The sequence below is a fragment of the Physcomitrium patens genome, chromosome 25, assembly GCF_059467195.1.
Source record: "Physcomitrium patens ecotype Gransden chromosome 25, ASM5946719v1, whole genome shotgun sequence".
NCBI lineage: Eukaryota > Viridiplantae > Streptophyta > Bryopsida > Funariales > Funariaceae > Physcomitrium > Physcomitrium patens.
Window position 1 is genome coordinate 3,481,880 of NC_143434.1, and position 14,178 is coordinate 3,496,057.

Consider the following 14,178-nt stretch of genomic DNA (forward strand, 5'->3'; position numbering starts at 1 on the left):
AAGCAAAATAAGCCACTATCTTTGCAAATGCTTCTTCAACAAGGGTAAATTAAACTCAACTGAAAACCCAGTTGCACTTTCCTTCGAGCTATAAACCAGGCAAACATAACGAATCAAATAACAAGAACATTAGCCACCAGAGGTCGCCAAGACAAGGTTGAGCAGCAGAAATCACAGTTCAGGTCCGTGACAGGGTTCGAAACCAACTTAAAAAGATATGTTTGACACTCGAACCCAAGCTATTACTGAGGATCTGCTGAACACGGAGGATGTACAGAATCGAAAAATCAAATTTTACTATCAGGTCAGTTGCAGAGAGTTATATACACGTTGCGAACACTACTTTTACTTCTTAAAACCTCTGAAAATATGCCTTCACAACAGAACTGAGTCCCCGGGTAAGCGTGAAGTGTCCTTGTATCTACTCATCGTCCTCCTCGTCCTCGTCATCACCACCTGAGGCTTTCTTGGATGCAGCCTTCATGTACTTTCGTTTCACTCTTCCAGGTCTGCCACCACCAAGAGGACTAGACAGAGCAAAGTCTACATGTTTTTGGCTCTCAAGTCGGACCATAAATGATGGAACATCAACAATTTGCTTTCCAACTCTGTTCAACCACACAGAGAACAATTTAAAACCAACGCAAAAATGCACAATGACTTCCTGGAAATATAATGAATGAAACAAGTGGAAAGTATTCCGGAAGATATATCAGCTGTACATATCCATAGGTTGAAACCAGGTAGTCTTTGGTGTTTGTATCAGAAAGTTATCTAGGTCCAAAAACAATTCCCAACCACTTCTGCAAACAAGCTCCATCCAGCTACGTGATCATTGGTTAGAGATGTTCAGTAATCCTAAATAGATTTAAGACGCGGGGCAACCGCTAGACGTTGAGGGAAGAAGCGTGTAAACGTCAATCTCACCTAATGTGCCTCTGCTTGATCAACACCCGGGCGTGGTGGATGGACTTGGCCATGCCAGATTTGAAAACAAGAGTCTGCAGGCGTCGCTCCAAGAAATTTTCAACAGTGAGAGCAAGAACGTAATCGAGCTTGCACTGGCTCTCATCGAGAAGTCCATATCGATTCATGCGTCGCAGGAGAGCCTCTCCTTCGAAAATGCGGCGGGTGTTTTTCTCATCAAGAGTAAGCAGCATACGCGCATTATTGCGGATACGGCTCAACACGTACTGGACCCTCCACAGCTCACGCTTGTTGCGGAGACCGTATTCTCCTACGAGCTTCAGCTCAGCGTCTAGACGTTCTTTTTCAAATGGCCTGCGTGGCTTCTTGAAGGTCTTCCCATCTAAGAGCACAAAAAAAAATCACGAAATCAGCGCATGAGCCGACGGCTCATCTCGTAGAAAGAGCACTACTCATAGTTCTATATCCTCTCATAAATGGTGCACCGTCCCTTTCCTCCACAAAACTGCCGCGACAACAGCCAATCCCTCAAGCACACACTCAGCACAAACAAAATCCTCGTGCCCACCCGAGAACTCAACGACATTGCGAGATCGAGTGCAGGGGAAAAACGACATGAAATTCAGAACAGAAACAGCTAGAAGATTGATACTCACAGTTACGAAACGACGCGACGTGCACCATGATGGTGAAGCTTGTGTGAGGAGCTTCCGCAACACAAAAGTAACACAAACTTCCACAGAAACTAGGCCTTGGGTACAGAGCTCGTACTTCAGAGGATCTCCAAACCCTAAAACCCTGGGCCACCCTCGTCTGTCAGACCCACTGTCATCTGACCGTGCGATCAGTTATAAACAGGGCCTATTGATTACAGCAAAGGTACCCATGAAGGGGCCTTCTGTTATAATCCTCAGAATCCCCATCTTTGCTTCTTGTATTCTGCAGCCAGGGTGTCTATCTTGCAGATTTGATGCTGCAAATACTCTTTAAAGTTGACTAAAGAATCAGTGGAAACGCATCCCTATACTGTAGAATGGTTAGCTAAACGTGAAAATAATGAAGACCGTGATAAGAAACCGACATTAGGGCTGAAGGAAATGCTTTCTCGATGTTGACCTATTTTAGGAATTTTTTGCTGGTTGAAACTGACCGACCCCAATACTTATGAGCAGCCGGTTTCGAACAAGGAAAATCACCAAGGCGGTTAATCTCGCAAACCAGATAAGAAAGTGGAACAAAATCTGGACCATATCTCGATTTGTGCGTGTAGTCATTGCGCAGGGGCCATGTTATTCTTCTCTGTATCATTCCAATTTTATCAGATGTCTCCGAAGAGAAATGTTTCGACGGGGAATATAACGTTGTATACTTGCCCAGTCGTCAATATCCAATCGATGTGGGGCGGACCATCCTGCTCCGTTCCTCACGGAACAATTCGCATGAAGCCAGGCATCAGCGAAGGGTCCATGGGCTGAATGAGGTGGGTGCGTGCAATGCCACTTCGGGATTGTTGTTGGCCATCACAATGGAATCATGGAAGTAGAGAATTTATCCTTGTTCGCAGCAAGTTGAGAGGACATCTTCAGCCATGGTTGCCAGCTTCACAGAAGTTGAAACAGTTTAAGGCAACGAAAAGGTATCATAGGACAGTTTCTTCCATGGAAATAGTACATTGGGAATGACGAGGAAGTGCGAAATTGAGCAATCACTGAATAACCTGCAGGAATCAAGAGTAACAGATTCTAACCTGTGAGGAGCCGCAAAAAAGTTATGAAAAGCTAGGTCGTCTGACTGAGGACTGCTGCTCAGCTCAAACGCGTACAACTTCAAGCAGCTGTGGAGCACACCCTCACCTCCCACATGTGCAATTCGAAAATATTTCTCAAACTTTTTACTCTCCATAACGGAGCAACTCTCTGCAGTAAGCACAATGCCGAGGTCGGTAACTCAGTTGAAGGATAAATTAGACATCCAGCATCGATTTCGAACTAGCCAAAAACGTAATAGCTGTGTACATGCATCAATTCGCAGGATGCATCAATTCGAAATGTCAAAAGCTTGCAGAGACTCTTCGAATGACCCATCACTTAACCCTACTCGTGTGAGTCAAGGAAAACTTGAGGCAATTGGGTCCACAAGAGGATAATCGCAAAACAACGACGCAATGTTCAGTGGCACGAAAATCGATACCTCGAAGTTATCGACACTGAAAGGACTTGGACCTCAAACAATTGTGACGAGAGAAGGGATGAAAGGTAACTCTATGAGCTACAAAGGAATTCTTCCGCCGAGAATACCGCCCAAATTCACAGAGGGTGCCGCCATCGGATGCAGGTCCCCACAAATCTCAACCCTCGATCGACTTTGTCCAATTCTTAAGATCATTCAACAGCTATGCCAGGATACCAGGCGGTAATGCGGATTGACCGACAAACCAGAGGTCTAGAAAGCTGCTAAAGAAATTGGGTGGGGCATGGACGCGGAGAAGTTGGCCAGGACGATGGCAACAAATGGCTCTACAGAAAATCCTTCACGTCAATATTCGAGTGTCACCACTTGCAGTCATAGGCCGTGTTTGTACGAGAAAAACATGAAGTTTAACATTACTACAAAATTCTTCTGCATGTTTGTACTCCTTCACACACTTCGCATTTTAGATTGCTTGTTTCATCCCTAAAATGATCAATTATCTCGAAAGGGTTTCGTGAGAACGCGGTGCGGTATTGCACTTCTCATGAAATGGAATCCGAGACAACTTCGCACCAACGGAGGTTTGTAAAGGTGTGCTCAACTCGCTGCGGAATGCTGACGCAAGTGTTTCCAAGGAGACCTCACTGTCGGAGATCATGCACAAGGTAAAGATATATCGTTTTCCTAGATTCTAAACCATCTCTACTTTCAATGCACATCACTTCAAGAGCTTAGTGTGAAGACTATCTCCCTAGGATATTTTTCGAAAGTGTAAGATGATTGATGGCCCTCTGATTTGATTTTGATCGTTCCTCTGCTTCGAATCCGAATCACTCCGTCGTGCCAGATTGCAAACCAATTGATGTAGTATTCAATGACATTCAGGTAGATGGACAATTTGTTAACCTTTTGGAACAGCGGAGCTTCAATCGTGCATTCTACTGCCGCCAACGCCAGGCGCGAGACCGTGACCTACAGTGCTGTTGAACTAACGTAATTTCCGCGGCAACGTTTCTCCCTGACCTGTTCTTTGAATAGTCTAGGGGTTACTGATATCCATGCAACTTTTCGGTGCGAGTAAATCGTGGAAACTAGTTGCTGGGTTTAATCTGTATCCTTTCGACAGCAACGAAGAGCTACCGCAGCTTCGGAGACGGATGCTGATCCTAATTCAGCGGTTTAGTAAGCTGTTGGTCCTGCACGCTAACACTAGACTTAGACCTAATTGCATGGAAGCGTAGCAACGATATGAAGTATCGTCGGCGTTGTAATGCTATAGCTTGTGTTGTCACAACAGACGATGGTTCAGCTTGAAAACTTTAGGACGCCATATTTGGGTCCTTAACGAATGGTTGAATATCCAATGACAGATGATAACCGAATGCATTCATCACGATGCCTCTGCCGGAGGATCGAACAGAAGAGAGAAGGGAAAGTGAGTCAGATGCACATTTCGAACACGAGTGTGCAGGTCTCAGATTCCGCTATGAGCTCCTTGTTCGGGGCACGCTGTCCCGGCAATCATTGGGATGCTGAGCATTTTGGAACATAATCACATTCTTTGCACTTGCAATCTGGGTTTGAGGTTACTCGAGAGTGTGAGCAATCAATGGCAATGTTGCATTCCCGCCCGACGTGGGTTCGCAAGGTGGGAAGCCCAGGGTATGTGATCCAGCATTCACAAGTTTTCGATGCCTCGAATTTGCGCATCGTGCTGCACTCGAATCTGGGAAGTGGCTGCAGGGAAGTCCATCGCTCGGCCACCCCCTCGAAGTCTGTGAGCCAATGCTCGGAGGGAGCGCAACAAAGACCTGTATCAGTGATTCGGAAAATCCGAGAGAGTTTAGTGAGAAGGGAGAAGAGCGCTGTGGAGGTTACCGAAGCGTACCTTGTGAAGCTGAGGGAACAGGAACCCCATGTGCGGAGCTTCTTGCATGTGTCTGAGAAGGCTCTACAGGATGCGCAGGAATTGGATAGAAGGGTGGCGGAGGGTCGGGAAATTGGACCCTTAGCAGGAGTTCCGCTAGGAGTGAAAGATAATTTGTGCACTCGGGACATGCCCAGTACCGGTGGATCTCGAATACTACAAGGGTATTACCCTCCGTATGACGCAACCGCTGTGGCCAAACTGCGGTCGTCTGGGGCGATTCTGGTTGGAAAGACCAATATGGATGAGTTTGGAATGGGTAGCTCTACTGAAGGCTCCGCGTATCAGGTAATGCTCTAACCCTGCAGTAGTCTTTTGAAATCTACTCTTGCACGGAGGAGTTGTTTCATAATTATGGAAACTTAATATTCTTGAGCGCACATGCAATAATTAGGCTTGTAATCATGCTAAGGTTCTCATAGTGCAGGTGACTGCCAATCCTTGGGATTTATCAAGAGTACCTGGAGGTTCTTCAGGCGGTTCGGCTGCGGCAGTGGCAGCTGGCCAGTGTGCAGGGGCGCTTGGAAGTGATACCGGGGGCAGCATTCGGCAGCCTGCAAGTTTCTGTGGGGTTGTTGGACTGAAGCCTTCTTATGGTCGTGTTTCTAGGTTTGGTCTGATGGCATATGCCTCCTCACTTGATGTTGTGGGATGCTTCGGAAACTCGGTGATGGACGCTGCAATTCTTCTGGAAGCAATTGCTGGTGCTGATAAGAACGACTCCACATGTAGCCCGCAGGTGAGCAATTCTTGTATGACAATCTCATCTGATCTTGTGTATTCAATTCTCCATAGTGTGGCATTACATAAATGACGATATTCGAGGTCGAACAAATTGTTATGTGGCTATTCAATCTTGTGTGCAATAAAATTTTGATATCTTTAGTTTAGGGTTTCCAACACCTATCGTATCACAGAAAGATAACTGGCTTAGGGTTTATGGCTCTATCTATAATATATAAACTTCACCAACAAGTTGCATTTTTATTAGCCACTCGAGGAGTCTTAAGCATTTTGGTATCGTCATCCAGCTGTTAACTTACCACCACTGATCGTCTCATTGGTTATAGTCGCTTCTTTTATATTCACGGTGAAATAGCAACTATTGTTTATGCTGAGGTTATTTCATGATGGATTTCTTAGACATTTTGGATTGGAGTGCAGGACGTCCCAGACTATACATCCAACCTACTTCCAATTGATGATCTTGGTAGCAAACCGTTGGCTGGTATTAGGTTTGGTATCATCAGTGAGACTATTGCTGACGGTGTCGTTGAGGATGTTCTATCAGCTGTTAAACAAGCTGTAACGCACTTAGAGAGCCTCGGTGCTTCTGTGCGAGAGGTGAGGGGGTTTTGTGCTTGCTTTCATGTTTTACACTTCATTAGAAGAGTTCGTAATTTGCAAGATCTAATTATTTGATGCCTTTGTTTTTCAGGAAATTCTTTTTGAGTAAGAAAATTCACTATGACTGTTATAATGCGGATCTCAGGTAGCAATGCCCAATTTCTCACTAGGTCTCCCAGCGTATTATGTGCTGGCAACTTCAGAAGCCTCGTCGAACCTCGCTCGCTATGATGGTGTCAGGTATCTCACTCAATAATTTCAGAACAAGGCATCTTAAGTATGTAAAGTCGATCTTGTGTGGCTTTTTTTGTTATTTGAGTAGGTGCTTGTACGTGCATGAGATTACCCTCAAAACAATCCCTACATTTTTAACCAGTTTAGTGATTCGGTTGCAGCCGATTGCAGTAAATAACTTAAGTTTGTCATGCATATTTACACACGATAGACTACTTCATTTCCGTTTATATGCTTGCTTATATTGCCGTTGTGAATTTGGACAGGTATGGGCCACGTGCCCATGGTGAAGAAGTAATGTCCATGTATGCCAACTCTCGTGCTCTGGGTTTCGGTCCCGAGGTAATTAAAGATCTTAAAAAAAATTGGATTGTGAAATTGTAAAAGTGTGGAAGATCTTACATTTCACAACGAACCATACATTGAAAAAGCTACTGATGTGGAATCTATTAAGTTGAAGAGTTAAATGCTGGTATTTCTAGTATATTTAACACCCCAACTTTTTTCCTCTCAATCGAACTTTTTGAAAACTGAACGATTCGTTGCGATGCACTTTACAGGTGAAGCGGCGGATTTTGATGGGGACCTACGCTTTGTCAGCGGGCTATTATGATGCATTCTACAAGAAAGCTCAACAGGTTTGGACTTGACTTGTATAGTATTTCATGAACAGAATGGTATGTGGATTTGGTCGTCAGTCTCATTAATAGAGCCGGTTGAATATGACAATCAACCGTGGGAAACAAACCAGTGTTATGCATGCCAGCTCACAACCACATTTGCTTAACTAAGAGAATATTCTCTATACCGATGGGCTTTTTTTAGGGTGATCAAATGTCTCCTAAGTATTGACCCTACCGATGTTTCTGTCCTTCACTTGGGATGGATCAGGTGCGAACAGTAATTCAGCAGGATTTCAAAAATGCCCTCGAAGAAGTTGATTTGCTTATTTCACCAGTGACTCCTACAGCCGCTTATAAGATAGGTAAGTGCATTCTAATTGACGTTATGTTTTTTGGGCAGACATACAAGGTTACGTTCTGCACCGTACCCAAAACTGTCTTTAGACTACCATAAACAGGATTGATACTCACCACATATTAACTTAAATATGATGCACAGAGGTGCTCATCTATCTTTACATATGTCTTTGCAGGCGAGAAGGTGAATGATCCATTGGCCATGTATGTTGGAGATTTGATGACGGTAAGGAGGTCTTAACCACGTTCACTTCGTAGGCCTCTCTGAGAATCAGTATACTGATATAGATTCCCCTATGGCAGCGCAATAGTTCATTTATCTGGCCTTGCACTTGATGTTATGATTTCTTACAATAGGCCAATTAATTATTTGATTTGCGTCTCCAGGTTGAAGACCGGGTATTAAGAGTTTAAATTAGCGTCCCTTAAGTGTAATTTGATGACAAGTATTTACAGTATTTATATTGAACAGGTGAATGTGAACCTTGCTGGACTCCCTGCTCTTGTGGTTCCTTGTGGTCTTGCGAAAGGTGGAACTTCTGGTCTTCCAGTCGGTCTTCAGATGATTGGTCCAGCATTTAGAGAGGTATGTTTCCTGAAACTCTCTAAGGATTCACTCAGTTTGTGTCTTTGCTTTTGGTCAAGGGAAACCGACTCTTGGCTTCTTTAACCATTAGCTTATTCTTGTAATAGATTGGCGTTCTCGTCAACTCTTACAAGTGTTCAACGTTTGTTTTACAGGAAAGCATATTGCGACCTGGGCACATATTCGAGCAAACGTTACCTACGAGCTTCAGCGCTCCAACACTAGTATCCTAGCTGTAAGCATGCACGGAATTTTAGGAAGAGCAATTCAACAGGTCACACCAGATGTTTGTCATCTACCTGTTAAAAATTTTGCCACTTTCACTCGTTGAAATTCTAGGATGGAGATCCTTGGTGGCGGTGAGCCCCAGTCTGTAGTCCTTCCAGCAACGTCAACCGACATGAAGTGAGATTTTATGCCCTTGTTATGTAGAACCATTTTCTATCTTGGTTGTGCCAGTTCGAAAAGAGCCTTCATGTAGCGTCAGATTCGTCAAATCGCACCATCGTCTCATTTGTGACAATGCACCACCAGTGCCCCCACATCCAGCCTTTTCAGTAACTTAGAGTAGACGCTGCATCGACGTCTGCACCAGACTGAGATTGTCTTCAGCTCATGTCTTTTTTTTACAGGTCCTAATTGACTATTTGGTCTTTTTTGTTTGTTGTTTTCTTTTGTCGTGAAACTGCACAGTTGCAGCAGGCGCTCGTCTCGATGCAGTCCACCACTTTGTTTCTCATACATGACTGCTTCCAATGAATTTCTGGTAGATGAGATCTACAATCACCCTACAAATGACGTATTGAATCAAGACATCGAAGTGACTCACGATCTCGTTCAATCATGGAGACTGGATCGCTCTCGGTCATAAGAACCATTTAATTCATTTCGTAGAAACCTTAACTAGCTTGCAGAATCGTTGACGATTGATGACACCCATGCAGTTGGTCTTTGAACTCCGATTCGTGAACTCTTTTCATTGTTTCATGTGACTTCCTGCATCCAATTGGTGAACTATATTCTGTCGTTCCACAGGCGTTGACTTTTCTCCTTTTCATGTTTTTGTTTTGTTTCGTTTCTTTGTACAGACTTGCGTTTCGCCCTGGAACTTCTAATTTTGGATTGATTAACTGAAGCATATCAATTGTGTTAGTTACTATTTTGTGTGTGCGTGCTGATATGTACATATATATATGTGAACAATGTAGCATGTTTGGTGTGCATACATGAACACAAAACTAAAAATGATATTGATATAAATAAATGTTTTGAAAAGCCAAAAGGATTCTGCTCTCACAAATTAAAAGCTGTCAACAGAACAGAAGTGTTTTTTCACACCGTACAGGTTACACAGTGTTGATTTTCAAGTGAGACTAACACCAGAATGAAACTTTGTACACTATCATTTATAATGGAGTTCGCTGACACTTTGAAGATGGCTATACAGAATGTGTTTTCATGAAACAACCGCAAGAAATGAATTTGAATAAACTCTTCAACCCCCCTCCCCAGCTTTGCCATCACGATCCATCACGCTGGGTCCCGCATTGCCTCCACTCCACCGATCTCACAAGTACGCATGCACAGCAAGCAGCTCAATCAAACTAGCTGTGTCCCCGCAGTGCCTTTCACTCCACTTTCCCCACCAATTATTCAAGCTCCAAGCACCCCCAGCCTTTCCACTTTTCGACGACCCCATTATCCCGCCTCCGATCAACGCTGCTGCTGCTTCTGACGCATGCTTGATTCTCCATTATTGACTGCACCCTGAGATGATTGAGCGTGGCTTGGTCTCGGAATCTCTCTCGGGAAATCTTTGTACGTTCTTCGAGAGTCGCTGCTAGCTCAAACCCTCCCCATCCCCATACTTCTGAACCTGCTCTCTAGCTACATCCATCGTTTTGCAAACAGCAAACTAGTGTAAACCTCGGGAATGTCGAATTTCGATGGACATTTGAGTGCAACCCCCAAATTTACTCTGCCTAAAAGTGAACGTGGTAAACTGGCCGCCAGGTCTACAACGAAGCGCGGATAAAGGCGACGGGTAAATAAGCACAGTCTGTCTCAAGGTGGCTGTTATTACTTCTTTTGTGATGAAACGTTTGCCCTCAGCCGGGTGTTTTGTCTTGGTAGTTTCAGGTCAGTTTTCGAGCTATCGCATGCATTGAGTGCATTTCAAGGAATGGTTAGACACGACGAGCATGTTCGTGTGTAGGTGCAGGGGGGATGAGATGGAAAGGCTTGTGAGAGCATTTTATGTAAGAACCGAAGGAGGATGGGCATTCGTGGTGGCATTCTGCTCTGAAAGAGCCTGGCAAGTAGGCTGCATCCGAATACATGTGATCGTATTAAAACCTGTTTAGGGGTTCCCGGAGACGCGGTGGAGGATTCCAGTGAATGAAGCCAGGACCTAGCTCCTGTCCAATCAATGCGCTGCTTCCTGGCATCTTTTCCTCGGAAGATTCGTTGTGCCGTTTGTTTCGAGCGCGTTACGAATTCAAGTCGTTCGACGTGCACGGAGATCCAGGTTGGGGTTGGTTCTGGCGGGCAACTATCTGAGAGACACAGTAGCAGCTTGGATTATCATTCCATCAACATGAACAACATTAAATATAATCATCTTCCCACTTCATCACCCAAGTCGTGTAGCCTGTGTTCATTTTTCGGAACACGATTGCTCATGGATGCGTATCTAAAATTGTCGAACGTCCCGCTCTGATTTTGTTGCGATGTCCTCTGCTTGAACTACATCAACATTCAGGAAAGTTTGGTGGGGCATTCTGGAGCGCTAGATGTTCACTTGCAGCGTTGAAGAGGTAGTGGATTGGGGTTTGGAGTGAAAGATCAATCACATGATGAGCTGATTGGTGTCGAGTTACAAACCTGCGTTCCAAGTGCTTCAAGGATGCGCGTCTCGATACCAGTAGCTTTGGTTTAATCACAATAGCAATGTAGGACTCTTATATTGTAGAAGTGAAGTGGGAGGTGGGAAGAGCAGGCATGGGGAAGGACGTGAGTTGCGGGGCAGTGGACTGACGTGATATTCAGGAATTCTGCGAGCTTTGGAGCGTGTTGTAGGTGGTGTGAGTCTACAAGCTATACGGGTTGCTGGATTGTGCTTCGGAGGGTTTCAGAGTTTGCCAGGACTTTGATAGAATGGTGGTGATGGCGGGCCATCAAATGCACAAACGGCAGGTTTTTAGCAGTGTTGTAGGAATAGTGGTGCTATGCTTAATGGCACGGCACATGGAAACAGCAGTGGCTGAGCTTGGGGTGAACTGGGGTAGGATCTCGAGCGACCCGCTCTCTAATGATGTCGTGGTGCAGATGCTCAAGGATAATAATTTTGTCAAAGTGAAGCTGTTTGATGCGAATTCGGAAGTAATTGAGTCCATGCGGGGAATAAATCTAGAGGTCATGGTTGCGATTACAAACGATATGCTTGCTACTATTGCAGCGAGCATAGACGCTGCTGCCGCTTGGGTGAAGGCGAACGTCACCTCGCACCTCGGAAATAATGGAGTCAATATCAAGTGTGTCCTCGTTTTACAAACCCATGCATTGTTTCCTGAATCGAGATTCTAGAACTCCATTTCCAAGGAATCGTGTCAGGATCTTGAACTTAGTGATTGCATTGTCCTCCGATTAATCCTCCAAAGATTCAAGCCCATCTAAAATCAGTCTGTGTCACGACCGTTGTGGTGATTGAGACGGATGGCACAGGTTAGAATTAGCAACGAATTCGTAATTTGGAATTGGACGTGGAGTTTGAGGAATTCTCTAATTAGGCTTATTTGTGGCAGGTATGCTGCAGTTGGAAATGAACCCTTTCTGACTGGGTACAACGGCAAATACGTCGACGTTACGCTCCCAGCTCTGAAGAATGTGCAGGCGGCGCTCGCAGCAGCTGGCCTTGCAGAGACGGTCAAGGCTGTAGTTCCTTGCAACGCAGATATCTTGAGCGACAACTCCTACCCATCTCAACAAACATTCCGGGCCGACCTCGCACCAGTTATGTTGGATATCGTCACGGCATTGCAAAGCACCAATTCACCATTCGTGGTCAATTTGTATCCCTTCCTCAACTTAGTTCTCCAGCCAACTTTTCCCGTGGACTTTGCATTCTTCACAGGATACAATACCCCTCTTGTCGACGGAACTAGAATTTACACCAATGTATTCGACGCAAGCTTCGATGGGGTTGTAGTAGCATTGAATAACGCAGGTTATCCTAACATGGATGTAATCGTTGGAGAGATTGGTTGGCCGACAGATGGCGCTAACTACGCGACTATAGAATTAGCGCAAAAATTCAATCAGCAGCTGGTGAATCACTTGGAGAGTGGGGTTGGAACACCACTTCGACCCGGCAAATTGGAAGCCTACGTCTTCGGCCTGCTGGACGAGAACGCCAAGAGCACTCTTCCTGGCAACTTTGAAAGACACTGGGGTATCTTCAACTTCGATGGAACTGTGAAGTATCCTCTAGATCTAACAGGTATGTCGGATGCTTCACCATCTTTCGCTTCCGATCGCACGAGGCTAGCGATTTTTCCAGAGGAAAAAAAGGGCATTTCGTGTGCAAACCCAATTTCGATTTGGATGGAATTTGTTATCAGCGCAAGGCTGTGCATGATCATTACGTTAATTAAAATGCAGCAGTACCCTTGAGATCTGTTCCCGTTTTCTCTTGCGCAGGCGGTGTGGATGGCACCCAGACTGCGCTCGTGGGCTCGAAGAACGTCCCTTACTACCCACGTCAATGGTGCGTGTTGAAGCCCACCGCGGATTTGTCACTGTTGCCGGCCAATCTCGACTACGCATGTGGTAGTACAGATTGCACACCTTTATTCAGCGGAGGATCATGCAGTGGTCTCACCCTCCAGCAGAACGCTTCCTATGCCTTTAACAACTATTACCAGTTCAATAACCAGCTTCCATCTGCCTGTGATTTCCAAGGATTAGCTCAGGTGACCACCACCGATCCCAGCTCAGGAACTTGTAAATTTACAATAGGTGTGAGGCCGGTTGGCTCACAATCCATCGCAGCACCAGGGATTTCGCAATCACAGAGCAGTGCGTCACCTACAGTAAGTTTCACAGTCTTGTTAATCATTAACTTGCTTATCTTTAGCTGTATTCAGTCGCTCCCCTTTCCATGAGTTTAGCCAATGGTTTTGTAAGCAATGTTGTCACATTTAACTCTGTGCACAACTGTAGGTGCTTTCTTTTCGACCATTGCTCCCCCTATATTTTTGGCAACTGTGGTTGATTGTACCGTAAGTAGAGTAGCTTAAACTTGTTTTTAGTTAGTTCATCAAGGGTTTTGGTAATTGGATTAACACTGATTTTAAGTCCTACCTTAGTTGTGCTGAAATTTAAGTTTTAGACTCTGTCTTGATTGTGTTTGATTTCATTCATTTGGCTACCAGGTGTCTTGATTGAAGTCTTTAAGTTCAGTGCTTGTTTGTAGTTGCAATGTGACTTGAATCCATGTCGCCTTAGGATTTGAAAACAATTTATAAAACCATCAGATGTAGTATCGTCCTTGAAAATAATTTCCAACTTTCAATACGTCTGGAATCACATGTATTGTGTTAGTTTTACTCAGATTCTATTGCAGTTTTTAGTTGGTTTTATTAAGGTTCTATTGCTACTGAAGGATAAAATATTTCAAATGTATAATTAAAAAAATATTAATGCATAAAGATTATATTACCTTAAAACAAACTTAATTCAATAATCTAATATGTTTTTATTTTTAATTCCTTAATTGCTGTTATTTATGCCTATTTATTTAATACATAGCATTGGTGTGAGCAATTGATTTTTTGAAATCTTAATATTAATAAGCTTATATAATATAATAAAATAAAATTTTACTTCAAAAGTAATAGCCACTTAAAGTTTAGACCAAATTTAGGTGCAACACAAATACTAATACCAAAAAAATTAAATCGTGTCACAATCTTTTCTAAATCTTAGTT

At 44.1% G+C, this 14,178-nt stretch overlaps 3 protein-coding genes, 1 long non-coding RNA gene and 1 other non-coding gene across 6 annotated transcripts; 2 read left to right on the forward strand and 3 right to left on the reverse strand.

Moving 5' to 3' along the window:
* Nucleotides 1-272: 272 nt before the first annotated feature.
* LOC112278369 (small ribosomal subunit protein uS4z) lies at nucleotides 273-1,655 on the reverse strand. Its single transcript, XM_024511720.3, has 3 exons — nucleotides 1,584-1,655; nucleotides 928-1,309; nucleotides 273-608 (listed from the first exon to the last, which is right to left on the reverse strand). Exons 1-3 carry the CDS (start codon nucleotides 1,609-1,611, stop codon nucleotides 422-424), a joined length of 597 nt encoding a protein of 198 aa, XP_024367488.1. The 5' UTR covers nucleotides 1,612-1,655; the 3' UTR covers nucleotides 273-421.
* A 507-nt stretch (nucleotides 1,656-2,162) lies between these two features.
* On the reverse strand, nucleotides 2,163-2,265 carry LOC112278545 (U6 spliceosomal RNA). Its single transcript, XR_002968724.1, has one exon. It is a non-coding gene; the product is annotated as a U6 spliceosomal RNA (small nuclear RNA).
* A 40-nt stretch (nucleotides 2,266-2,305) lies between these two features.
* Nucleotides 2,306-3,258, reverse strand: LOC149986263 (uncharacterized). Of its 2 annotated transcripts, none has more exons than XR_016500987.1 (3): nucleotides 3,118-3,258; nucleotides 2,675-2,843; nucleotides 2,306-2,526 (listed from the first exon to the last, which is right to left on the reverse strand). It is a non-coding gene; the product is annotated as an uncharacterized LOC149986263 (long non-coding RNA). The 2 variants fall into 2 exon arrangements; XR_016500988.1 differs by having other exon boundaries at nucleotides 2,314-2,507.
* Nucleotides 3,259-3,456: 198 nt separating this feature from the next.
* Nucleotides 3,457-8,625, forward strand: LOC112278367 (glutamyl-tRNA(Gln) amidotransferase subunit A, chloroplastic/mitochondrial). The gene is made up of 11 exons (XM_024511718.3): nucleotides 3,457-3,782; nucleotides 4,003-5,332; nucleotides 5,472-5,783; nucleotides 6,209-6,388; nucleotides 6,537-6,631; nucleotides 6,892-6,967; nucleotides 7,186-7,263; nucleotides 7,517-7,610; nucleotides 7,782-7,831; nucleotides 8,078-8,191; nucleotides 8,347-8,625. Exons 2-11 carry the CDS (start codon nucleotides 4,727-4,729, stop codon nucleotides 8,422-8,424), a joined length of 1,683 nt encoding a protein of 560 aa, XP_024367486.1. The 5' UTR covers nucleotides 3,457-3,782; nucleotides 4,003-4,726; the 3' UTR covers nucleotides 8,425-8,625.
* A 1,658-nt stretch (nucleotides 8,626-10,283) lies between these two features.
* On the forward strand, nucleotides 10,284-13,607 carry LOC112278368 (glucan endo-1,3-beta-glucosidase 6). Its single transcript, XM_024511719.3, has 3 exons — nucleotides 10,284-11,724; nucleotides 11,995-12,689; nucleotides 12,890-13,607. Exons 1-3 carry the CDS (start codon nucleotides 11,348-11,350, stop codon nucleotides 13,351-13,353), a joined length of 1,536 nt encoding a protein of 511 aa, XP_024367487.1. The 5' UTR covers nucleotides 10,284-11,347; the 3' UTR covers nucleotides 13,354-13,607.
* The last annotated feature ends 571 nt before the right edge of the window (nucleotides 13,608-14,178 follow it).

What these genes read in the sequence shown, in the direction of transcription:
- LOC112278369 (XM_024511720.3), bottom strand. Translation starts at nt 1,611, where the DNA reads ATGGTGCACGTCGCGTCGTTTCGTAACT. An exon ending in CGTCGCGTCGTTTCGTAACT is followed by an intron (nt 1,310 to 1,583) that starts GTGAGTATCAAT and finishes TTGTGCTCTTAG; the next exon opens with ATGGGAAGACCTTCAAGAAG. An exon ending in ATCAAGCAGAGGCACATTAG is followed by an intron (nt 609 to 927) that starts GTGAGATTGACG and finishes GTGGTTGAACAG; the next exon opens with AGTTGGAAAGCAAATTGTTG.
- LOC112278368 (XM_024511719.3), top strand. Translation starts at nt 11,348, where the DNA reads ATGGTGGTGATGGCGGGCCATCAAATGCACAAACGGCAGGTTTTTAGC. An exon ending in AATAATGGAGTCAATATCAA is followed by an intron (nt 11,725 to 11,994) that starts GTGTGTCCTCGT and finishes TATTTGTGGCAG; the next exon opens with GTATGCTGCAGTTGGAAATG. An exon ending in GTATCCTCTAGATCTAACAG is followed by an intron (nt 12,690 to 12,889) that starts GTATGTCGGATG and finishes TCTCTTGCGCAG; the next exon opens with GCGGTGTGGATGGCACCCAG.
- LOC112278367 (XM_024511718.3), top strand. Translation starts at nt 4,727, where the DNA reads ATGGCAATGTTGCATTCCCGCCCGACGTGGGTTCGCAAGGTGGGAAGC. An exon ending in CTGAAGGCTCCGCGTATCAG is followed by an intron (nt 5,333 to 5,471) that starts GTAATGCTCTAA and finishes CTCATAGTGCAG; the next exon opens with GTGACTGCCAATCCTTGGGA. An exon ending in TCTACAAGAAAGCTCAACAG is followed by an intron (nt 7,264 to 7,516) that starts GTTTGGACTTGA and finishes GGGATGGATCAG; the next exon opens with GTGCGAACAGTAATTCAGCA.